Genomic DNA, 27,645 nt, shown 5'->3' on the forward strand with positions numbered 1-27,645 from the left:
CTGTTCTGAAAAGTCTTTTACAAGTAGATCTGTGTGTAAAAGCTATACGCTTTTCTTAAAACTAGAAAAATGTAAATTATAGTCTAATTTGATGTATGTATGCATTTATCTGTGAATTTCTAATCTTTCCTAATTAAGCTTATGTTTTCCTGGTGGAAGAGGGTTGTTATTATAAGTATTGAACCAAGTTTTTAATTTTATTTATATTTTTAAATTTCATTTGACTATCCCATGTTAGAAAAGTGCTGATTTTGAATAAATCTTTCTTTGAGAACTGCCTTTTTAGGAACAATTTTGGTTAAATCCCGCAAAACAATTTAACATTAAATGATTTAGACAGTGTTGCTCAATTAGCCACAAGTCTCTGTTTGATAAATTCTTTTTGGCCTTTAGTTGTATTCAGAGCACAAAGAGAAAAAAAGATGATAATTAACAGAGCACATAAGACTTTCTGATTGCTAAATTGGTGTCTCAGTAGCTTCACCATGAAGTTTATTCATAATAACTTCTAATTTTTAGCCAGTTTTACAATCACTTAAACAGGTCAAACTATCATTACAATAATGTATGCATTTTTATATATCATAATTGATTGCAGATGGGAGAAATAGATACCCCTACATCTGAAATTCTGAAATTCCCATTAACATTTCTTTCTTGTCGAGAAAAATCTTAAAATATTAAATACACAAGATAAATGATGCTTGTTAGCTGAACCAAAAATTTACTTCTAAATTGTAAATAAACCTCATAATGGAAGTTTGGTTTATCATTACTTTATCCAACATTTAAATTGATAGACTTAGAATAAACTTTTCACATTCAAGTGATTAATGTAAGATCTGTTTGAATTTGCCCCACATAAAGTTACTGTAATGTTTTACACACAAAATATACATTTTTGTACTATTGCTACTTTTAAAACAGTATTTCAGCCACTTTCTCAGGAACTCTTTGAACTGAACAGATGTTTCCAGAATACTGTTTCTCCTGTCTAGAGAAATGATAATTAAAAGATAAGGAAAAACAACAACCTCTTGAAATTCATTTAACAGAGAAATTGGGATGTGCAATCCAAAAATTGTCAGTAAACATGGTACAGAAAAGAAATATGCCTACCAATAAAGACACAGAAACAGAATGCAAGATAAATAGAAATGATTAACTATAGAGTGTGAAAATACACACAAACACACACACATACACACACACACAAAAACACAAAATATCCAGTGTAGAATTTCTAACTGGCAAGAGCTCTTTCTTTGCAGTTTTGGGGACACAAGGAAGAAAACTAAACTAGCCTAGAGAATCATATTTTAAGTTTGATTAATTCAGGAAAGTGGGAAAAATACCTCTGAGAATTTCCATTAGAGTGTTTTACACTACTAAATAGACTATGTAGTTGCATGTATTTTATTCAGAATGGAAAGGAATTTTCTGAGTAAGCAAATATTATTTTACTAGTAAGTAATCTTCAGATTGTACCTAAACTATAAATAAGCCATCTATATGAAAAATATTTTTACAAATGCATAATATGTATTATATTTTATAGAATATTAAGAATTTTCACTGAATAAAATTGGCACCACACTATGAATGTGCAAAAAAATCAATATTAATAAGGTTTAAATATTTTAAATTTAACTAGATTTTGTTCTAATCTAGGTTGTAAAACATATACTCTAAAATTATTCCAGAAAGAGTATTAATTTTTCTTATTCCCAAATCTGAATTATTTTCTAATTTATAAAATATTTCCTTATATTTTCAATATGTTATTATCTCACATATATGTATATTTATTACAAAATAAATGTCTAGGGTATGCTCCTTAATAATATTTATATACAATTTTCTGGGAATGAAAGTATTTATATAAAAGCATATTATTCAGATACATATATTTTTACAACAGACTATGTATTATATTTTATAGAATATCAAGAATTATCATTATGAATAAAATTGACACCACACTATTCATGTGCCAAAAAATCAGTACTAATAAGGTTTAAATATTTTAAATTTAACTGGATTTTGTTCATTATTTAAGAAATTGGAAAATTATATCATATCAATTGTATTTCTGTATATACCACAACTAATTATTTTAAATGAGTTCTTTGTTTTGTTCAAAATTTTATATATATACATATATAAACACATGTTTCAAAATTTTGTATCATATCATGTTTCTTTATATGTGGCAATAGCACCTTTGGTTACTGTCTTTTCCATTCAAAAATAAAATAAACATAAATGTATAAGTTAATTTATTTAAATATTCACCATAGGAATTTGTAAAAATATATTTATCTGAATAATACACTTTTATATAAATACTTTTATTCCCAGAAAATTACATATAAATATTAAGGAGCATACCCTAGACATTATTTATTTTGTAATAAATATGCATATATGTGAAATAATAACATTGAAAATATAAAGAAATGTTTTGTAAATTAGAAAATTATTCAGATTTTGAGAACACAAAAATCTTAATACTCTTTCCGGAATAATTTTAGAATATATGGTTTACAACCTAAATAAGAATATTTTAAGACAGGATGAGACCATAAAGATCACAGAATTCAAAGCATACTTTTAAGAATAAAATAAAGCCTAGTGGAATTAACATTTATGATTATTTTTTAGATGACTTTGATTATGTTTTTCTATTGAAAGTTTGTGAAGCCAAGGAAATATTCTTGCAGTCAGGAAAGTTTACATGTAACATGGCATTACTGAAATAAGTTGGGAAACCCAAGTCACTAAATGAAATTGTTTCTGTATAAATACTGAAGGAGCATTTCAAATACGAGTATTACCTCTGAGAAAACTAATAACTAATATTTTTTTTTAAAAAATCTGTTAAAAACTCTAGTACTCAAATGGCAGTAATTTTCTTTTCCAAATAGTCACAGGTATTATTGTATGAAAACTGTTATGTGAAGAAAGTAGTTAATAAATGAATCATTTAGCTTCATGATCATAGGAAGAAAGACCAAATGTACGTGTGTGTACTTCAAGTTAATTCATATTTATTTTGTTGAAAAAAGTGGTATTTTCTTAAATACAAAAATTCTACATCAATAACACAGTTTATTAAAATATAATGCAAATGAAACTGGAGGGAGAAAATGTCTAAGTTTTAAATCTAGTTTGAATTTTTAAATTATAATCTGTAAAATATTTCAGGGATCATAATAAGAGATAAAATTGCCTTGCAATGACCAGAATCAAAGGGCTTTTTTTAGAATAAGTATGGATTTATAAGTCTGTTGAAAAATTATTGATTAAAACATAATTGATTTCTACTTAATGATTTGCAGTGACAATAATAGGGACATTTGCTAAATTCACTTTGTCTTCAGTTGTATATGGGAAGGATAACATTTATATATACCTTCAATTAGTATTGCTGTAGAATATATCTTGAACAAAGACTCAAATGTAGTGAAAATAATGAGAATTATAAGTAATAAGGGGCTCATTAGTACTAGGATTTGGGAGATATGCTAAAGTAATTGTGGTGACACTATTATTTATCAAACTGTTTTGTGTGTATGCATGTATGGATATAGACTACTAGAAAAAAATGTACTTTATCATATACTGTTCTATCTCATGCTATTGTGGTGACTGCACAAACAACCACAGTATTTTGTAGATTCTCTTATCAAGCGGTAATTTTTTTCCCGCAGGACTTAAATTTAGGCTGACCTTTTGATTTGCTGTAATCAAAAACATGTGTTGCACACACACACACACACACACACACACACATCCTTGTTTTTTGGTTCTTTTGATTCACCTGATAGAGACAGTTTAAATGTCCTATACTAAAGAGTTCATTTAGCCATCTTTACTCTTAACGGAATCAAAGTTACATTCAAAATTATTTCTAATCCCTCAAAGATGCATCTATTTTAAATAAATCAGGTTAATTAGGAAATAATTGGTCTTGTACAACATTGAAATTAGAAGAACCACTTCTTATATTAGTTATGAATTTGAAAATATTTACTAATATGTAAAAATTAAAAAATAGCACAATGCTTCAGGTAATACAATATGGAATGGTCTAATACCATTTTAATTCATGTTTTGCTTTTCCAAAAATTTTAAGTATAATATATGTAAAGAACAATGCACATATATCAGTGAATCTTTACAAACTGAATACACCCTGTAACCAGCATCTAGCTCAAGAAACATTTCCAGTACCCCACAATTCTCACCCCCATGACGCTTTTCAGTCATTACCCTACCCCAAATGTAATCAGTGTCATTACTTCTAACAGTATAAATTAATTTTGCCTTTTCTATTTAAAAAATATTTACTTTAGACATATGTAACATTATAAAGGTATCTAAATAAGTTCTATTAAAAAAAAACACGTGTTGAACATACAGCTGTGCAAGTTACAAATCTAACTAACACTCAATAGGCCGTGTATTGCTATTCTGATAACACCCTTGATCAGTGTCGTGTTAAGGAGCCTGAGCTAGCTTCCTAAGTGATAACAGACACATGGGCCTGTTGCCCCTATTCCTTCAGCTAACTGCCTGATCAGTCACCCAGCTACTTGGCAGCTCGCTGCAGATACTTGAGTGAGCCTAGCAGAGATCTAAATCACCAAACAACAGAATAATTAGATAAATAAATGGTCTTTGTTTTAACCTTGCAAGTTTTTAGTAATTTGTTATCAAGCAGTAAAGAACTATGAAAATATTAATCATTTTGAGGAGAAAAGAGAAATACATAGTCATGCACCATATAGAAATGTTTTGGTCAATGATGAACCAGATGAGACAGTGGTCAAATAAGATTATAATGGAGCTGAAAAATTTCTACCACCTAGTGACATAGTAGCTTTCTTAACATCATAGTGTATTGATGTTCTTCACATTGATGTTTGTGGTGATGCTGGTGGAAAGAAACCTACTGTGTTGCCAGTGGTATAAAGGTATAACACATACAATGATGTATAATGTGTAATACCTACTTGATGATAATAAACAACTATGTTATCAGTATATGTATTTACTATGCTATATTTTTTAATCATTATTAGTTTTGATCATCCTCTTTCTACTTATAAAAAGAAAATTTGCTGTAAAAGGTATGCCTTTTTATGCCAGTAGCAGCCTCATACATCTTGAGTTTACTGTCTGTTGATTGCATAATTTTGTCTTGTGCTTAATTTAATCTTACGTCATTTTGTATTGTGGTGTGCTATACAAAATTTTAGCCTAGAAGCAATAAGCTATACCATATAGCTTAGGAGTGCAGTGGGCTATACCATCTAAGTTTGTGTAAATACACTCTATGATATTCACACAATGATGAAATCGCCTGATGACACATTTCTCAGAATGTATCCCCATTGTTAAGTGGTACATGACTGTAGTTCAATCATTTCATTGTACAAATTAAAACCAAATTCAGTAGGGTGGTTATTACTTTTTTAAAATTTACATCTGGTTTTTAAACCACCTGAGCAGTTAACTTTGTTATATAATTAATTTGCTTAACTTGTCTTCTACTGATGATATATTTAACAGATATGTTGATTAATTTTAATTTTAAAAAATGTATTCAAGCTTCAAATTTTATATACAAAAATGAAACTAACATGGTACCATCTTGATATATGTCATACTTTCAGTTTTATAATGACTCTGAAACTGTGACTCCTAAATATTAGATACTTAACATTAGTATTCAAGATACTTAATGTTTGCTTTTGAAAAATGTACAATGCAGTTAAACTGAATTTCAGCAATCACACACACAAAACACACACACACACACACACACACACACACACACACACTCACACAGGCTCAAAATTATTATGCATAAAACTTTTCAATATGTGGTTTATTCCCCTGGTGACTAAAGAAATGCTATGTTAAGACAGACAAAATATCTTGGGAAATGATTTATGATTGGTAGCCAATTTTCTAAAAAAAATAGGATTTTACCTACCTTTTTAAACATCAAATATTATTAATCTATCTGATTTGAATACTCATCTCCCTACAATATATGTCTTGTCCTACCAAGAGAAGGGTAATTTAAATGGTTCTTGGAAACTGAAGATTTGTAGCAAAATAGATCATTTTGGCAAATATTTGTTCTATTCCTCACCTCCACTTCTCTAGTAAGTTATATTGGTCGATGTTGGACTTTGTTCTTTGGCTTACTTTGGATAACAGAATGTGGGCAGAAGAAGCAGTATGTCTATTTCAAGCCTTAGGCTTCTAAAAGTAATATGAATTTTCACATATCCATCTAGGACCTACTAACTTCTACTATAAGTATGTGTTCTGGAAGCTTCTGGTTCTTATTTCTTGGACATGTCCTCATACTTGCTTGCTACAGGTCTCACTTGTCTTTCTGGCATAGATACCAGGCAGCTAAGATTTTTCCAACTAAACATATAAATTAATAGAATTAGAATGAAAAATTGAGGCTCTATGTATGATTAAAATGAATAAACTTTAGCACAAAAAAAGGAGTAAATATCTTTGTTGAAGTGTCTTTGCTTACTCTGGTAGATTTATAATTGTTCAAAATATTTGTTGTTCTTCCCTGGGCAGGCCTCCCAGAGGTAGTCGTTTGTATCTCCACCATGTTGAACTCTGGTTTGGTCATGTGACTTGATTGCCCAGTGAACTGTGAGAGGAAACAACATGTTTAACATCCAAGCAGAAGCTTTAAGAGCCAGTGTGTAGTTCACCAACTGTTATGAAATGAATGTTTGTGTCCCTTCAAAATTCATATGTTGAAATCCCAATGCATGGTGGGATAGTATTTGGAAGTGGGGTCTTTGGGAAGTAATTAAGTCATGAGAGTGGAGCCCTCATGCTGGAATTGGTTTCCTTATAAAAGAAATGCCAGAGAGCTATTTAGTCTGCTAGATACAATGAGAAGATGACAGTCTTCAACCTGGTAGAGTGGTCTCACCAGAATCCCACCATGCTGGCACCTTGATCTTGTACTCCCAGCCTGCAAAACTTTGAGAAATGCATTTCTGTTGTTTATAAGTCAACCAATCTATGATAATTTATTATAGTAGCCCAAACTAAGATATCACTTCTCTGTTCACTCTACCTGGACCTGAAAATGACAATAGTTATTTCATCTACCTGGTTCCAGAATATAGAACACTCAGAGCAAAGCCATAGCTCAACCACTGGGCATGTCATATGAGTGATAATTAAACATTTTTATTTTTTATTTTACTTCATTGATTATTTGGAGTCATTACCTAGTTTAGCCTGAAGGGCACTGTTATGTATTAAATATATATATTTTTAAAAAGGGCAGGATTTTTTTTTTAGATAACTGGATTAAATTTATTGATGTGAAGGGACCTCATATCTTATACCTTGATAGATATAGATTTAAAATGACTTCCAAAATATCAGTGATTGCTTCAAATGTTGAAGTGATGGTCATACATTTTCTTTTACTTACTTCGAGATTTATGTTACATTATTTAAAATATGAAGAATGTGAAATGAGTTTGAAGAAACAAGAATTAGGAAGGAAAATCAACTTCAGAAAATTAATGGATTGTTTGACAGCAAACCACAGATAGAGATGCTACAATTATTTCTGCACCATTAATTCACTCCTCTCATAAATGCTATTACATAGCGCCAGCCCCTGAAAGTGATTGCACTGTGGCTATTTCATGTTCACGGAAGAATTCATCCACAAAAATTGAACAAATTCAGAGTATTTTTCACCTTTGAGAACAATGGAAATTTTATTATTTAATGTGTCTGATATTCTGAAAAATGTTTGATGATTAAATGAGGCATGAAGCTTCGAAATCTACATTGTATCACTTTCGTGATCATGTGTAAAAAGTAAGTCATTATTTATCTACAAAGCAAATCTCATTTATTCCCATGACATTGAATGCCATATATTTCCATACTGTTAAGTGTATATCTCCAGCACCAACTTGTTATCATAGCTGCAGTTGTATATGTAAAACTTGATTTTTAATATTTATGCATGGATGTCTAACAGTGATCACAAATTTAAATGGCCAGAACTGAATACTTTGTGTGTTAAGCCAAGAACTACTTCTACTCCATTCATGACAACAGTATTCCATTTTTTTTAAACCAGAATCTTTATATCAGCCACATTAAGCCAAATTCACGATCTGTGAAATATGGGAGTTCTGTTAATTCAACCTTGTATATTTAGAAACAGACCACTTCTGCTGTCTATTTTTCTCAGTATCACCTACTAGAAATCCTAGTATATATTAGGTACTCGTTAAGCATTTGTTGATGCAATCAAAATCCAGTGGCTAGACTGAGTATCAAATATAGTCAATTTATTAAATTATTTTGTTATTTTATAAATCTGCCTTTCATGTGTTTTGTTTGTTAAATAGTTCATTTTTAGCTTTATGGAGGTATGATTAAAAAATAAAATAGTAAGATATTTAAAGTGTACAACATGATGATTTGATATACATCTGCATTATGAAAAGCTTCCCCCCATTCAGTTAATTAACACATCCATTATTTCACATATTTACCTTTTTTGTTTGTTTGTTTTTTGGTGAGATCATTTAAGTTCTACTCTCTTAGCAAATATCAATTATAGAATACTGTGTTATCAGCTGTATTTAGCATGTTATACCATAGATCCTCTGAACATATTCATCTTGCAACTGAAAATGTGTAACTTTTACCAACTTCTCCTTATTTCCCTTACCCCTCAACCCCTGATTTGACGTGGTCTTTTTTTTTTTTTTTTCAAATTCCACATATAAGTAATAATATGCAGTATTTGTCCTTCACTTAGCTTAATACTCTCTAGGTCATGCATATTGTTGCAAATGTCAAAATGTTCTTATTTTTTATGAGTGAATAATGTCCCATTGTATATGTACACCACATTCTCTTCATCCATGTATCTGTTGATAGACACTTAGGTTGTTTCCATACTTGGATATTGTGAATAATGCTGCTGTAAACATCGGACTACAGATGTCCCTTTGAGATAATGGTTTTGCTTCATATATATATCCAAAAGTGGGGTATACATATACCCTCAAAATGGGATGGCTGCATTATATGACAGTTCTATATTTAATTTCTTAAGGAAACACCATACTGTTTTCCATTCTCTGTATAAGAGTTCCGTTCTCTATCCAAGGGTTCCCTTTTCTCTATAATATCATCAGCATTTGCCATCTCTTGTCTTTTTGATAATAGTCATCCTAACAAGTATAAGATGATATGTCATTGTGGTTTTGATTTCTATTTTCCTGATGATTAGTGATGATGAGCTCATTTTTATGTACCTGTAGGTCATTTGTATGTCTTCCTTGGAATGGAATAATGTTTATTTAGGTTCTTTAATTATTTTTATATTGCGTTATTTGTTTTTTATATTTGTTTTTGGGATTCTTTTTCTTGTTCTTTTTTTTTGTATTGAGATGTATGAGTTCCATATATGTTTTAGATATTAACCCCATGTTAGATATGTAATTTGCCAATATTTCCTCCCATTCAATAGGTTACCTTTTCATTTTGTTAATGGTTTACCTTGCTGTGAAGACACATTTTAGTTTCAAGTAGTCATAACTTACCGTTTTAAAATGAGATTAATGACATTGATGTGTATGTAAAGGTTTAAGAGGAAAAATTACACAATGATATAGAAAACTGCTATCCTCTCTCTTTCTCTTTCTTACAAGTTTTGCTAATGATGGGATGATCTTTCATAACAAATTGACAAAATAATGCAAGCCATGTAATTCAAGTTTCATTGAATGTACCTGTCAGAATAATCTAGGTTGGGACAAAATCTTAGTGGTTTAAATAATATATGCTTATTTTTCGCAGACTACATGTAGACCATAGATTGGCTGGTAGATCTGCTCTGAATTTTCCTCACCTTAGTATCTATACTGGAAAAACTGACCACATGTGGAATATTGCTTGTTTTCAAGGCAGAAGCTTTTCTTTTTCTTTGAAAAAAGGTGGTTAAATTAGATTAGATGCTTAAAGTTCCCCTCCAGATATAAATATATGCCTTTCACCCGTATTTCAAAGCACAAAACACGTTACTTCAGAGAAGTAGGAACCACCATGTTCCTGTGTGAGAACCAGCAAAAACAATCTGAATAAATAACATTAACGTTTACCAGAGCCTACCCTTCTGATCATGAAATATTTGGTCCTCTTCCTCTGTATTTTCAAAATACACACACAATATCTTCATGGAAGCAGTGAAACATTCCTTTCAGTCATGATTTCAATCTCAAAATCCAAGGTGTCTCAATGTTATAAGGTATCTAAACCAAAAACCGATGAACTAAAAGACAAGGTCTGCTCTCCTAGAGCCTACTTTCTACCCATAGGTGTTTGGGGAGAAAACAGTAATTTTAAGACTCATAAAGTCAGTTTCCACAAATGTTTAAAATTTTATTTTCTTGTCTAATATATAGAAAACCATAAAACCAGGTACTATTCCCATCTTTTCTCTTCATGCTAAGTAAGAATATATCATGCATTTTAATAAATCATGTTACTTTAAGCTCTTGATAGATATAAATGCATAGATGTTATATATTTCAAATGTTATCATATATAACATTTATATATACATATATACACATATATATGCACATATATATGTATATATGCATATACATTTATACATATATATATATATATATATATATACACACACACATATATATGTATATATGCTATATTTGGAAAATTCAGGTTCCTTCAGTATGGGGGGTGGGTTAGGATACAAACTTTAATTCATTTTCTGTCCTTCTCACAAGATGTATGCTTTTTATCCTTGACCAAGGCATTAGTTTCCTGGGCACATAACATAAATAAAAATAGCTCATACAATATTAGATAAATAGAAGATCAACGGTTTTGTTACATAAGATATAAAGTGACCTCCATCACCAACATGACCTAATATATATAGTGTACTTAAAATTATAATTGCAAGTAATAATAAAAATTGCTTTCCTACTGTATATAGCAGGAAGCTTAGCCTCTGTTACTCATGGTCCAAAAGTGGTAACGATCAGGCATTATAACAGCATCATTATCCTCATGTTGTGTAGCTAGTGTTTTTATCAGTATTTTATCAGTCTTACAAAACTAGAAAATCTGATCCTCAGTACTTGTGCAGGTCACAGCCTTTTAGACTGCATTCATCTCACAGCTTAAATGTAGAAAAGATAACCATAGAATTTATAATCCCAATTAAAACAATATTAAATGTAAAAACGTGCTATTGATAAACACACCAAGAAACAGGGATAAAAATTATGATATAGATAACAAATTCTACCTCTGCCTTTCTGAACATAAACTGTCCTAATATAACTGCTATGGACTTATAAAGACAGTGAATGTTATTGAATCCTATGAAATCGTTCAATTTCAAAGCTCGATATATGCTAATACTATTAATACTGTTATTTTTATATAGATGGAAATATTTTATCACTGAAGTGAGTTTGCTAGCTAGTTTTGTGTTATAATTAAATAATTGTCTCATTTGTCTTTTACCTTAATTTGTCAGAGAGAAATAGCACTGAAGATCATTAATACTGCTAGCAGTCGTAAGTAACATCATTGAAATGCTTAGTAAGAGTACAGCACTATCCGAAGACCTTTTATCTTTGCTAAAGAATTGAACTCTCACACCATCCTTATGGCTTAAGATACAGTATTATTTTTACTCTTAAGATGAGAAAACTCTGACTCAGAGTGATTAAGTAATTTATCCAACTCACAGCTAATAAGCTACAAGGATGGACTTTGAATCCAAATAATCTAGTTTAAACCTTGTACCTAACAACCTTACTGTACAATGTAGTGGAGAGGGAGAAAAAAGTGGAGATGAGAGGTGGAGGAAAATGTGTTGAGTATTTACGAGTACTATGTAGGAGCTACTCTAGTTAGATAATACTTGGCCATTATGAACAATGTCATGAAGTATGTGATACTGAGACTCTTTAAAATATGAAGAAATCATGGTCATGAAATATGTCTTCTTAAAGTTACACCATTGATTAGTTAATTAATACAAATAAAATCCTTTTAGAAAGTGTTCACTGCCCAGATATGCCTTGCTGCTCATACCTATTTCAGATATTATAACTTAGATCTTAACATAAACTTGATCACCGTTAATAAAACAAATCAATCATTACCCAAAGCTAAACTAATATAATATGGCAAATATTTATCATAGTTTGCTGTTTCATTAAAAATATTAATTGAGTATGAATTATGGACAAGTAACTTTGTTATATGTCATGCATATCGGAGTGTAAACACATACACGTACACACATACACACACGAGTATTACTCTGTTTTAACATAATAATCAGTACATATATATTGTATTCTATGTACCAGATACTCTTTTAAGCAGTTAACTAATTTAATACTTCTAACAACCCAAAGAGTTAGGTACTATTATTATCCCCAGTTGACAGTGCAGAAACTGATTTACTTAAATGTTACAAGGTTTGCACCCTGTCACACAGCCAATAAGCCACAGAGCTTGATTAAATACAGGCAGTCATGTACCTAAATCTATGTGCTAAAACACTGTGGTGCAATGGCACACATTGAACTAATATTCTAGAAGAAATGAGACAGACTACTAAGAAATACTTATGTAATATATCTGAGGGTGATTAAGTTCTAAAAAGAAAATATAAAGAGATCAGAAATGATCGACAGAAGTATGATTCTGTTTGGAAGGTAAGGATATATGAGTAAAGGCCTTAGCTAGGAAGAAAATTATGTAGATATCCAGAAGAAGATTCTTCCAGACAGAGGAATCAAGGGCAGAGACAGTGAGGGATCATCACATCGAGAGTTTGAGAAATGGCAAGCGAGTCAGAGTGTTTGTAGCAGAATGAGATAGGGACAGCTTGGTTAAAGATATGACCAGAGAGATGAGGTTGCAAAGATAAATCCATAACCATTTAAAGTACAGGACAGCAGTTTGGATTTTCTTCTGAGTAAGTTGTGTAGTTGTTGGAGGCTTTTCATTAGAGGAGTGACATAATATAACTTAGATTTTTAAAAAATCAAAAAGGAAAAAGCGAGAGTTGTTACATGGGCGGGGGGGGAGGGGATAAGGGGAAAGGTGAAGGGATTAGGAAGCAGCTGGTAACCACAAGATGGCCTCAGGGTTTTTTTGAAAATTAATTTGGGGAAAGTATTCAATAATGCTGTAAAGATTTTGTTGGGTATCCGATGGACATGTGTCCTATTTGGGAGACCACCTCAGGGATACTGTGGATGCCTGATCATGGCACTCTACACCAGAAACTAAACATTAATGAATTCCAACTATAATTTTATATATATAATGTGATGGCTTGGTGCGAGGTCGGAGGGATAGTGGATGGGGGGAGGGGGGTCCACAGTGTGAGGGATATAAATGATGAACGTCTAAGTATTACCTTGTCTTGTACACCTGAAACTAATAAATTTAAGACAAAAATCAATCTGGCTTTTGTAAATTAAACAGATTCTAGGTGACAATTGAAATGGTAATACAATAACAAAACCATTTCACTTGTAATAATTTCAATTCTGTTTTACCTAGTGATGTTGTGAAACATATGGGCTGTAACTACACCTGATAAAAACTATAGTATCTTCATTGTTTTGTTACAGATCCTGTGGGTGTTCAGTAAAGACCCAGGTAGATCAGTCCGTATGCTAGCAGTGATTCATAACCATGAGGCAAGAGCCTGGACAGATCTGAAAAAAAAAATGTTCATTCCATCACTTATGTATTATGTATTATGGAACTCCACACATTGGTCCCTGCTTTTAGGACTGATGTGATGGTGAGTGGCGTGAGTAATTAGAAGAGACATAATCAGGCGAAGGAGAAATAGGTGTCTCTGTGTGCTGAAACAAAGCTAAACTTTGAGTTCAGATATTTCTTTTTTATTGTAGCACAGTATAACCCCTAAAACAGCTGTAGACTTAGGTACTTCAGCCAAATTGTATTTAAATACTTAAACTATAACATACTGAACCATTAAGTTAAAGGGATTCTATTACCAACAAAGGTCTAAGAAGACATTGTCTGTGCAATGCCAGAAATGTTGATTGAAAAGTAAAAGCAAATTAGTAAATGTATTAATCTATTTTTTCTAATTAGAAAAAAGCAGATTTTTTTCTTCGCATTTTGAAATGAAGTAAATATTATTTTAACAATCAGTAGGTCACAGGTTATGACTGATCTTCTAGCTGTTTATGTTTTTCTTATCATGTTGAGTTAAAAAAATCTAGATAAAATTGCTTTTGAAGCTTATGAGAGGCAAATGATAAATCTGTATTCAATGGCACACAGACAAGTATAGAAAAATGAAAGACTGTATTAGACATCCAGTAATTCATCAAATGTTTTGTTAAGAGAAATTGCTAATTATATTACAATTTGATTTTTTTTAAAATCAAATAACCGATAATTGCAAAGTTAGAAATTCCCTAAACATGAAGTAATATTAAATGCTTATTTTGGCGGCAGTAAAAATGTTTAATGAGAAAACTTAAACTGCAATAAGGGAAAAAAGACAGACAATAATAATTCACTTTTCACAAAATTATTTTAGAATGGTGAGTTTATAAGAAGGCAGATGTGCAGCATTCCTTGATTTAAGAGAAATATCAATTCTCAAATAAAATATATGTTATCTAGGTGTACTAGGCCGTTCAAAATAAATTCATCTAAAAGAGAACAACTTCTCATAGGAAAATGAATGACTGCTACATTCATTGGCTTTAACTGGTGGCTCAGTTTACTCAGTTGAATCCCAGTAGATCAACAGGGATTGAAAATTATTTGAAGACTGTCAATTTTAAAATCCACTAATGAAATATTACATACTAATGCTATGGAGCCTGACAAGTTTGCACACTTGTAACTCTGGTGTGGGGAGGGAATTCATCTTTACCTTCCTTCCTAAATTCTCCAGAGGTATCTCTATAGCAGTGTGCCTTCCTTTAAAGCCTGCAAGGACAAGGATGTAAGACACTTCGAGGACATAATTTCTACTTTAGGAAATTACCTTTCATTGTTAGAAATAACCCTATGATGATCCTTCAGTGTGCTGGGACTGTTTATAACTGGAAGAGATATCTGAAGCCACTCTCATTTTCTTCAGTAGAAATGAGGAAAAAAAAAAAATGATTCATCTGGGCTCAGCAGCACTTTGTTGGTCCTTCTATTTTATTTTATTTTATTTTTATTTATTTTTTATTTTTATTTTTTTCCCTGTGTTGGAAATCTTTTTTTTTTTTAATTTGTTAGTTTCAGGTGTACAAGACAAGGTAATACTTAGACGTTCATCATTTATATCCCTCACACTGTGAACCCCCTCCCCCCGTCCACTATCCCTCCGACCTCACACCGAGCCATCACATTATATATATAAAATTATAGTTGGCATTCATTATTGTTTAGCTTCTGGTGTACAATGCCATGATCAGGCATCCATGGTATCACTGAGGTGGTCTCCCAAATAGGACACCTTTCCATCGGATACCCAACAAAATCTTTACAACATATGTTCCCCAAATTAATTTTCAAAAACTCTGAGGCCATCTTCTGGTTACCAGCTCTTCCTAATCCCTTCACCTTTCCCCTTATCCCCACCCCCACCCCCGCCCGTCTAACAACTCTCGGGTTTTCTCTTTTTGTCCCCAAAACTGTTTCTGATTAGTTCATTCACTTATTCTTTTCTTTAGGTTCCACATATAAGTGAGATCATATGGTACTTGTCTTTCTCTTTCTGACTTATTTCACTTAACATAATGTTCTATAGATCCATCCATGTTGTTGCAAATGATAAGACTTATTTCTTCTTTATGGCTGCGTAATACTCCATTGTATAAATGTACCACAGCTTCTTAATCCAGTCATCTACCGATGGGCATTTCAGTTGTTTCCATGTCTTGGCTATTGTGTATAGTGCTGCAATAAACATAGGAGTGCATACAGATTTTTGAATTGGAGTTTTGGATTTCTCCGGGTAGATGCCTAGGAGTGGAATTACTGGATCATAGGGTAGTTCCATTTTCAGATTCCTGAGATACCTCCATACTGTTTTCCATAGTGGCTGCACCAATCTGCAATCCTATCAACAGTGCACAAGGGTTTCCTTTTCTCCACATCTGCGCCAGCATTTGTTGTTTGTTGATTCATTGATGATAGCCATTTTGACTGGAGTGAGGTGGTATCTCATTGTGGTTTTTATTTGCATTTCTCTGATGGTTAGTGAGGTTGAGCATTTCTTCATATGTCTTCTTGCCTTCTGTACGTCCTTTTTAGAAAAATGTCTCCTCAAGTCCTCTGTCCATTTTTTAATTGAGTTGTTTGTTTTTTTGGAGTTAAGTTGAGTCAGTCTATGGCCATACCACCCTGAACACGCCTGATCTCGTCTGAGCTCAGAAGCTAAGCAGGGTTGGGCCTATTTAGTACTTGGATGGGGTCCTTCTATTTTAGCTTGTGTTATATTATCTTGTGTTGGACTATTTACGTGTCATTACCCATGACAACACTCTAAACATCTGAAAAGAAAGGAATATATTTGGTTTGGATTGGTTTGGTCTTCATGCTAGTGTTCCCAGGGTCTATTACAGTGCCTAGCAACTGGAAGATTGATTGGTATTCTTCAATGTATATGAAGAAAAAAAATAAACAGGAAAGAAGAAAAGGAGAGAAGAGGGATGAAGGAAGCATGCAGTGCTCTAGGATTATGCCACTGCAAGATATTCTTGTAGATAGTACTTAATCATAATGAATTGAGAACATTTTAGGAGTAATAGCTTCAAACAATTATTGCCCAATCAACCTTTGAGCTCTTCTCATGTAGCCATTCAAATAACATAATTTTCTCAGCAGAAGTAAGATGCAATATAAAAATACGTAAATCTAAGATCACTCGCATTTATACTTTGGGATGACATTGAGCTTAAATGCTGTCATTACACCGATTCTAATAAAAATATGAATTTTCCTGTGCTTATGCTTCTAATAATGCAAACTTCAGGCTTCAGGCAGCATAAATGTGTGTCCAGAAATGTGGCATGAGGATACTAAAAGTCTTAATGTGATACAAATATTAGTATCCACTTGCTACAATATTGTCCCATTCATACCTCTCTCCCTAAAGTCTTTAGATAATTTAAAATATAGAGTAATGGGATTTTTATTTCTTAATGTTGCCTTAAATTATTGCTCATTTATTAAACCCTAATTTTATGAGGAACCACTGCAGACAAGTTGTCACTCGATCATTTTGAGCACTAAGGTAAGTGAAAGAAAACAAAACAAAACAAAACAAAAAATGTGTGTTGTGGTTAAGTATACACTAAGATCAGCACAAGTTAGGTAATTGTTTTAATAGCTATTTTTGAAGCTACAAAAATGGACCAGTAAAATGTTAATCTGGACAAGATACATATCTAATATACCATTTTCCTTTAATTTCTAAAGAATCAAACAAAAGCCTAGTAAAGTCAAGCCAAAATTATTTCCCAGAAATATTTTAGGCAAGCATAGTTTTTATCTTTTGGGTTTGAACTGTTAGATCATGAAAGAATTATAAATTCCTTCATCGTGAACTTTTTTATAATTAGTAGAGCATGCACATCTTCATAGAGCATTAGACAAATATCTCAAATAATATTTATTGAATTAATAAATTCTCGATTGTGACATTCTAAAATGTCAAACTAAAGAGTTGGAGGACCACTGAATTTGGTAAATTTCAACTGTTGAGAGATTAGCTGAGTGACAGCATGGTGTTGCTGCCTTGGCACCCCTTTTCTTTCACTAGGACTCCTGCAGGACCTTAAACTGACACCAAACCCTGAAGTAAGTGCATACTGTATATAGTGGCCCTCAGAGTCACAAGAAACTGTACATTCCTGATAGGACTTTCCCAATAGCCTCGCTATCAGCAGTCTCCTTTGCCCCCCAGTGCCTTTTCCTTGTGCACACTTTAAATAAGATCTCATTCAGGTTTACCTAAATCCTACTATTTTTATTTGAATTGACAAATTCTGCTGTATCTGGGGACCCCAAAGCATTTCATTCATGGACCTTAATAAAGTAACATGTCCCAGGCAGGCACTGCCTCTTTGTCTGTCTGTACTCTGCCTTGACCTCCCAGGGTGGCCCCTTGAGGTGTATGCCTTGTACTTCCTCCAAGACCTGGAAGAAACTTCTCTATTTCAGTTCCGCCTGCGGTCTGTTGTTGAACCACAGCTCACCATCTGGCAACCTGTGCTACACTTAACAAGTGATAGTTTGATAAATTCATAACAGATTTACATATAGAGAAATTCATTAATTACAACTCATTAATTCATTAGAAATCCAAACAGTAAAACCCTGGTTAAACTTAATGTAACTGAAATAAAGGAGTAATAGAATATTATATTCCTTTCACCACACACTTATCTCACTGTGTTTAACACTCAAAATTACCTTGATTTTTTTCTTACTATGTAGATATCTTTGGACCTAAAATTACATCTACTCTGTTCGTCTTTCACAGGAGAGAACAAAATCTATGAAGATAGGCACTGCATCTATATGACTTATTGCATTATCTCAAACACCTGGTAAAGTACTAGACAAATATCTCAACAAATATTTATTGAATTAATGCATACCTAATTGTGACGTGCTAAAGTGTCAAAATAGAGAGTTGTAGGACCACTGAATCTGGTAAATTTCAATTCTTTTTAGATGCATCCTCTCAAACTTATATATGTAAACTTTCTAAATGGACTATCATCGTATCTCATGTATTAGATAGAAATGACATCCTCTTTATAGCTTAACCCTAAACCAAACCAATTTTCTTACATGGTGATATATTTAAATAGAAAAATGAAGATAAATTTTAATTCAATACTCATAGTAGACTATATTTGTTTTATAAATTTTATTCATGAATAGTTTTCTAGAGTTTATTCATTCTTTTTCTAGTAATTACATCGTGTGCAGTGCTTATATGTTCATTGGTAGCTTTCATAGTATGTCATAGTATAATAAACAGATGTACATTATTTGGAGTATGAGAATTGGATATAGAATGCTAGAAACTGATACTACAAAGATTGTCTCTGTGGCTATGTTTTCTAATTCTGACAGGCTTTCTATTAATTTCAGAAAAAGATAATGACTATGATTTTAAAATGCTTTAATTATTATAGGAAGAATAGAGAAGTAGTAACTCAATTTTTCTCACTTCAGTGGAACAATAATGTTTCTAATGTATTGGCCCTATCTAAAATATTACATTAATTTACAGACAGCTAATCATGTGTATGCACGGTGCTACAATTTACAAACAAATATAGAACCCTTAGTTACTCCTGGAAGACAGATATTTACCCTACTTTTGATAAAGAAAAACCAAGAGTCAGAGTAATTAAGTAACATGTTAAAATGATAAAACAACAATTTTCAAATTTTCATAATAATATGCAAAAAATAATTTGTGTCAAATAAAGGCATAAATATCTGACCTCAGAGCATAAACCACTCTACCACATTGCCTGTCATGACATTCCATGTTAAATATAATACGACTACTTTTTCTGAAAGAAATCTAAGTCAGAGAAAATAATATTAAGCAAAGCACACTGTTTCTTTTAAAAATAGAACTGCCTATAATATTATGAAATTCCCAAGCACATCCAAAAAAAGGAGTGGGTACAGGGGCACCTCTGGGTTCACAGAAATGAATATTTTCATTACCTATTTTGTGAGAAACCATTCATCTCAATTTTGTAATTTGTAAAATTTTGATAGCACATTGTGTTGATTTTTTTTTTGATTTTTTAAATAAAAGTTTAATTTAAAAAAAATAGTTACATAGGTTTCAGGTGTACAATTCTGTAATACATCAGCTATCACATTCAGTGTTCACCACCCAGAATCAGTGCTCCTTCCATCATCATATATTTACTCCCTTTCACCCTCATCTATCACCCTTTTTCCTTTTTCCCCTGTGGTAATCACTAAACTATTGTTTTTGTCTGAGTTTTTGTTCCTTCATTTGTTTGTCTTGTTCTTTTGTTGTTTTCAGTTGTGTATACCACATATCAGTGAAATCATATGATTCTCTACTTTCTGTTTGACTTATTTCGCTTAGCATTATAATCTCAAGATCCATCCATGTTGTTGCAAATGAAATTATATCATCTTTTCTTATGGCAGATAGTATTCCATTGTGTATAGATACTACATCTTCTTTATGGAAAGTCATTCTATGTACATGGATTGGAAGAATAAATATAGTTAAAATGGTCATATTACCCAAAGCAATATACCAATTTAATGCAATCCCCAGCAAAATCACAATGGCATTTAAAAAAAGAAAAATAGAACAACAAATCATCAGACTGATATGGAACCACAAAAGACCCCGACTAGCCATAGAAATCCTAAGAAAAAAGAACAATGCTGGAGGTATCACACTTCCCGATTTCAGCTTGTAGTACAGGGCAACAGTAATCAAAACAGCATGGTATTGACAGAAAAACAGACACACAGACCAATGGAATAGAACTGAGAACCCAGAAATAAACCCACATAAATATGGACAAATGATTTTTGACAAAGAAGCCAAAAACATACAATGGAGAAAAAAATTATTATTAAAAGAGACTTTATATTAATATATATTAATTTCTAGGTTTGAAGGTTAATTGATGCTATTTTATGTCTATATATACAAAATAGAAAGACTGCTTAAGAGCCTTCCTTTGTCTCAAATGGAAGGGCAAGTGGACTTCCTTTGAAAACAGAATTTCTGTCCTGAAACACACTGTGTCAAAAGCCAGATGCCCCAATAATGAAATTAAACAGAACACATGAATCCTGGCTAGTGAAACTCATTAAATTCTGTCAAGTAGGTGTATAAGAGTTAAGAGCAAGGCACAGCACATATGTGTTCATTGCCAGGTTCAAAGCTTGGTTCTAACATACACTAAGTTCTTCCTTTCAACTCGCTGTACCACAGCTTCTCCTCTGTAAAGATCAAGAATAATAATAAGTAAATCATTTTATAGAAAATAATAATAAAGGGCAGAGATATTGGCTCATGTCCAAGGAAAAAGAAAAAGCAGTCAGATTTATATTAAAATTCTAGTCTGTCTGACTCTGAAACTTATAAGCTTTCAAATATCATACTACATAATGGGAAGTAGGAGAAATGGGACTGAAGAAGAAGAAAGGAAAAAAGGGGCAGGGATGGGAGGAAAAGAGGAGGAAGAAAACAGAAAAGAAAAAGGAAGAAGAAGAGGGATGTCATTTACATATACATGAAATTTTGAAATCTGCCACGATCATTTTAAAGCAGATTTTACACATGAACAATTTGAGACATAAGTATGCTAAATAGCATGTCCAAGATCAAATATGAATAGTAGCAAGTCAGAAATTGAAAATTCTCCAAACTTCTAAGTAAAATATTAAAAGTGCAATTATGCAGTCTTATCACCCTATAATTCTATCGACTGTTTTCTGGGAGGGGGGAAAAAAACCAACACTGGTATTTTTACCATTAGAAGGATTGGGGAATTACTGAGTGTTTTATTTTATTTGTAAAAAGGCTTTAAAAGGCTTTTGAGAGCTTTGACATAGAGCAAATTAAACAATAAGGGAAAGGGAGCTCTTAAAGTCAAGCTCCTTAGACAAGAGATCAGAGAAAAAAGTATGGGATGCTATTGGAAACGTTTATCACCTCTAGCTTTTGGAGCTCTTGCTGTGGTCTTGAATCATCGATTTATCGCAAGATAAGCTTCTGACATTTATAATATAGAAGTGAGATGGATAGTTAGCAACTAGAAATAATTCATTGTTATTTTTTAATTTGTATTTTTGTATGTATTTTGATGTTCCAATAATTCTTTAAAATGATATTAACAATATGTTTTAATTCTTCTCTCTATATTTTTATCCTTGATTAGTCATATTATCTTAATCATTCCTAGGAAATAACTAAATTAGTTAAATATCCCCCTTGCACTGTCTTCTTTAAGAAAAGCTTGTTAGATTTTATAGTCAGAACATGACTATCTGTTAGTAACTTACACTCTAATACAAAGTTAAATTTTATATATCATTGTTGGGAGCAAGTCAGGAATTTGGACATTCAGTAGAAAGGGTTAACTAATGTATTTTCCTCTGAATATATTTACAATGGTAATTTGATTTAGAAAATAATAATACGTATTTTCAAGTATTATACTCCTGTACTCCAAAACTATCAGAGCTATATGTGAATGCATTATAAAATCCACATATCCCTTGAACAGGCATTGAGTTATTAAATACATATTGGTTAAATGTTTTCTTTGTGCAAAGCACTGTTGGAGATACACAAGTGATAAAAATCAAATCCCAGATTTTGTGAAGCTGGCATACCAAGGGTAGGCCAAATAAACAAACTGAAAAAGAAATAAGTGTTAGTAAAGAAATAGAACAAGGAAGGGTAATATAAAACATTGCCAGATTTTGCCATTTTAACTAGGTAGTAAGGAAAGTCTCCAAGAAAAAAGGTTATATTTAAGACCTAAAGGAGTATACTGACTAGTTTTGAGTAGTGAATGATGTTCTTTGACGCAATGTAACAGGCTAGTTCTGTTGCTATGTAGGAAATAAATGGAAGGTGCTAAGGGCAGAAACAGGAAAGATTTAGGAGTGCTGGCAGTAGAGGAGGTTAAAATTTGTCAGTCTGGATACATGTGAGGTATCATCATGAAGATGGATTGTATGTGGGTTATGAGATTAGGAGATGAGTTGTGATGCCTTTAAGTGTTTGTCTTCAACAATTGGAAGGATGTAGTTCTACTTATTGAACTGGAAAAAAATTTAGGGAAGCACAAGTATTCAGTTTTAGATATATGAAGTTTAAGATGCCTAGTAAATATCCAAATAGGTAGGTAGATCGATACATAGAAAGATGCATACATAGATACAAAGGTAAGTAGATTTGCAGTTCAGGGGAAGAGGATACGCTGTGGTTACATGTTTATGAGTCACCAATAGGCAGATGACATTTAAAGCTATGGGACTCAGTAAGATTAATAACTAAAGATGGGGAGAACTTCTGATGACAAGGTTGCTGACAGTCCATACCCAATAAGTCAGATAATAAAGAAGCAGCAAGATGAAAGGGAGACGCCAATAAAGTAGGCTTAAAAAAAAATGTGTGTGGTATTATCCTGGAACTCATATAGCAAAGGTGTTTTAAGGAGGATGTTCTTAACAGTGGCAAATGGTGCTGATATACTGAGTAAAATAAAGTATGAGATTTGAACTTTGATTTAGCAGGGTATTTACCACTGCCTCACTGGTGACCTCAGCAATTTTATATTCTGAGAGGTGATGGAGGCAAACGTCTGAATGGAGTGGGTTTATGACGAAATGTGAAAAGTAAAACGTGGGCAGACAAAATGAACATGAGGAAAGTAATGAGAGGAATGGACAGAACCTGCAGAAGATACTGAAGGCATAGAAAGTTGTTTGTTTGTTTGTTTGGTGTGTGTGTGTGTGTGTGTGTGTGTGTGTGTGTGTGTAAGTAAAAGGACATGTTTCAATATATTTTCTTTAATCCCAGGAATTCTCTCAATGTTTTTGTTACATGAATATCTTGTGTACACGCTCTATCCATTCTGAAGTTATAATATCTAGATGCAAGCATGATTTCTACTAGAGCTCAGCATGTACCTATTACTAAAATACAGTCCACTCAAGATATCTGAAAATTTGTGTCTAAGCTAAGCATTAAAACAAGTCATGTCAATGAATGATTCTCAAGAAGTCAAATTTAAATTCTGTCAGTATCACAAATTCATCACTTACCTGTTTCTTGGATTTTATACACATAAATTTATCTCTCCAAATAGTTATTAAAACATATCTGTGTGTGTATATATATATACATATATATACATATATATATACATATATACATATAAACACATACATATATACACACATACATATATATGTATATATACACATATATATTCGAACATATATATTGTGTTTAATGCACTATGCTTTGCATGTTACATATCTCATTCCTACTCTTCATTATAAGCTTAAAAATATATTTTATTAACCTATATTCTAAATAAGGGTCCTGGGGATCAACAATTCAATGACTTTACTGAGCCTTGCTAGATATGGTTGATGTAACAGGGAGTTCGTCCAGATATGCTTAGTTCCAAAGTACATGACCTTTAACTTTTATGACTTTATAAGGCAGTACATTTTTTGTTGAAAGACAGGTACTAAGTCATAAGCAACACTTCTTTTGTATAATAGGTAGAACCAAGTATAACAAAAGGCTCTTGACATGACCTTACTATTTATATAGCTGTTAATTTGTTAAGAAAAACATTATCTTGAACAACAAACAAAACCAGCCTTTCCCAGGTTTACAAACTTGAACTGTTAGGAATCATGAAGCAAAAAAAAAAATAATAATAATGAAAAAAGAAAGTGAATCTATACTTTTTTCTTTTAAATGTCTTGCCATCATTAAGAGATGATTTAACTAAAACATGACAAGACAAAATCCAGTTCTATTGACAAGGATTTGGGTATAGTAAGTTGCACATCATACGGTGTTGACTGTGCAGTAAAGGCTGGTGAGGAATCCAAAATTAATCCCTATCTAGACTACTGAGTTTCCCCAAAGGTTTGCCACTGCAAATGCAAATACCAGGACTCTTACAGTTCAAATGTGAGATTCCTGAGCAAAATCCTTATCTCTAAAGAATGCAGGCTTCCGGCATGATTAATGTTTTTTCAATTTAATTAATGCTAGAAACGTAAAACTCCATGCCTTAGTTTCAAATAAAATCTCAATTATACAAATGTAAATGTTTGAGAAAAATAATTAGAAGCCCATCATTTTCTCATTATTTCAAGGTGGATTTTGTGTCAAGGTTTAGACACATCAGAAAGGACACAAAACCAGTATTGTTTAGTATCTTGGTGCTCATAAAGCCTTGACCAATTTAATATCCATTCTATTTATTTCCTTGTTTCCCCTGATTTAATTGTATCTTTCTTAAAAGTTTTATATTTTTGATAGAGAAATATTGTAAATATCAGCAACTTCTGGATGAGAATTTCTTTTTTGTCTTATTTCTGTATGACACAGAAATGCAAAACCTTTACTAAGATACTAACATAGAAGTAAATTATACCATGCATGTAATTCATAAGTTAAAATTCTTTATAAACAATATATATATTCATCATTTATATATGTTCCCAGTTGTACTATAGAAAAAGAATATGATTTAGAATTGTATAAAAGTGGTTTGAATCTCCGACCCTCCACTTATGTCCTGTATGAACTTGTGAAAATTCTTTATCTTTCATTTCCATTTGTAAATGAAAGTTAATATTACCCAAATAACAGGCTGGTCATAGTGTTATAATTACTAACTAGGAAAGTATATGTTATCTCGTGGCAATTAAAAACAGTAAACGCTCCCCCTTTTATGTGGAAAAACAGCTAGAGCATAGTGAAATGGAATCAGTGATTGAATTTTATTTTTAGAATGGCAAAAATATTATTTAACATGTCAGTAAAGAAAAATAAATGGAAATACATTTTATTAAAATATCAATCTTTCATATAATAAATTAAACTACTAGTGTCTTTAAGTTTTGAAAAACAAAATGTTTGAAATATGGTATGTACATATGTGTATCTACAATGTACACATATGTTTGTGTGATCTAGGAAGTATCTATTTTATCTTTCCTTAGTGAAGCATTTGTGATATGAATATAAATAGGTAAAATTAAGCAAGACAATCTTTAGGAACATGGGCATTGTTGATTTGAAATGAGTAAACCTTTTATCAAAAGTGAGAATCTTATTTTTCAGGACAAGTAAATCAAATTTTTAAATGATGATTTTATCATATACACAAAATAGAATTTTTTGTAACTTTAGTGGCATTTGCTTGCTATTTTCTATAAATACTATTAAATGCTCTGATAATATGAATATGCAATGAAGTACACGAAAAGAAAAACCTGGAGACTTTTGTTTTTCATGTAGACTGAAAAGGTGAGCCCTGGAAATTTTGTCTCCCGACAATGGTCAATGTTAGCAAAACAGCCAGAACCTAGTAATTGTTAATTACCATTTAAATTGATTAAGAATGATGCAGCAAATATCTTCTACTAAAACACAGTATAAAATATCCTGCTCATCAAAAAAATTAACACTAAAAGCCAGGAATATTTTTTTGTACAGTCTTGTCACCTTTTAAGCAAGTGATTAATCATCATCGGGACAGATAAGACAGATAAATTTCAATAAATAAATAAAACTCACCTTATCTACGATACATATCTGTTTTCTTGTTTGAGCATCAAGTATTTCAATCTCAAAATGAGAAGTTTTTGCATGTTTAACCGCTGGAGTTGATTTCAGAGGGCCTGCTGAAAGTACGAGTTGTGACAAAGAGTGAAAATTTCTCATGTTATTCTTCAGCATGGACCGGGTAGCTCCTTGGGAAAATAATTCCCTCTTGCTTTCTGAAGAAAGAGACTTGGGCCTTATGAACATTGTGTGAACTACCAGGAGAATCTGTCATGTCAACAGGAGACACTTTGCAAGTGTGTTTCCTTTACACCAGTTAAATACTGCTGGTGAAACCAGAAAGGTCAAGTGGCTTGCCATTCCAAGAGTTCAGTTTTATTTAGCAGGGTTAAAAACAATGACTGATCTTTTTTCTATATATAACACACCATTGTCAATTGCTGCAATGTAGAGGATTACTTTACTAGCATTTCAATTATTTTTTGCTTTCTCCTTTTATCTCTGCTTCTTAATATGACCAGTAGAATCTGAAATTCCAAGCAAGAAAGCAGTAGACAGAATTTTTATTTTCTCTGAATTCTGGATGCATTAATCTTCAAGGACATATATTATTATACACATGTTCATATTCAAATGAATTTAAAAATTAGATTAGTGCTATCTCATAATTAAATGTGAAAATGCCTAGTGTAATATTACATAACAAAAATTTTTATAGATGTTTCCTAATAAAGACTTCTGGTGTGTTTTTAATATATATCTATCTGATACAAAATGGATGAATTCTTAACTCCATAAATTGAGAATAGTTTTATAAATTAAGTAAAAGGAAGTTAACTTTATTTTAACATTTCTATACATTATATATCATTGGAAAATCATTGATCTTATACATAAAATAAATTAATACTAAACATCACATTTACCAATACACTAAATTATGGTAAATTCAAATAATCTCAGAATAAACAATGAAAAATAATAATCAACCTGGAAAGACAAATTTATGAAAAAGATTCCAAGTACTATGAGACCTGTTAAATTTGAAGAAACAACTGAAAAAAATCTAAAACATATTGTTACTGATTCAAAATGATATTACAGAAAAATATCTTGGATATTATTTTCAATGAAAACACTGAAAGGAAAACAGCTACAATTACAGACGTGGAATCTGTATATCTAGGTGA

At 31.8% G+C, this 27,645-nt stretch overlaps 1 protein-coding gene across 4 annotated transcripts in view; it reads right to left on the reverse strand.

The window, feature by feature from the left end:
* Positions 1 to 26,786, reverse strand: part of TECRL (trans-2,3-enoyl-CoA reductase like) — a 107,993-nt gene extending 81,207 nt beyond the window's left edge. The window contains exons 1-2 of one of the 4 annotated variants that reach the window (XM_081042316.1): positions 26,468 to 26,757; positions 6,569 to 6,694 (exon numbers count right to left, since the gene is read on the reverse strand). In XM_081042316.1, the coding sequence (XP_080898442.1) occupies positions 6,569 to 6,694; positions 26,468 to 26,701 (360 nt within the window). In that variant the 5' untranslated portion in view covers positions 26,702 to 26,757. Of the gene's footprint in view, positions 1 to 6,568; positions 6,695 to 26,467 lie in introns of all 4 variants that reach the window. The other 3 variants (XM_081042318.1, XM_081042317.1, XM_081042319.1) reach the window with 3 other exon arrangements.
* Between the last annotated feature and the right edge of the window lie 859 nt (positions 26,787 to 27,645).

This window comes from Rhinolophus hipposideros, assembly GCF_964194185.1.
Source record: "Rhinolophus hipposideros genome assembly, chromosome: 1".
NCBI lineage: Eukaryota > Metazoa > Chordata > Mammalia > Chiroptera > Rhinolophidae > Rhinolophus > Rhinolophus hipposideros.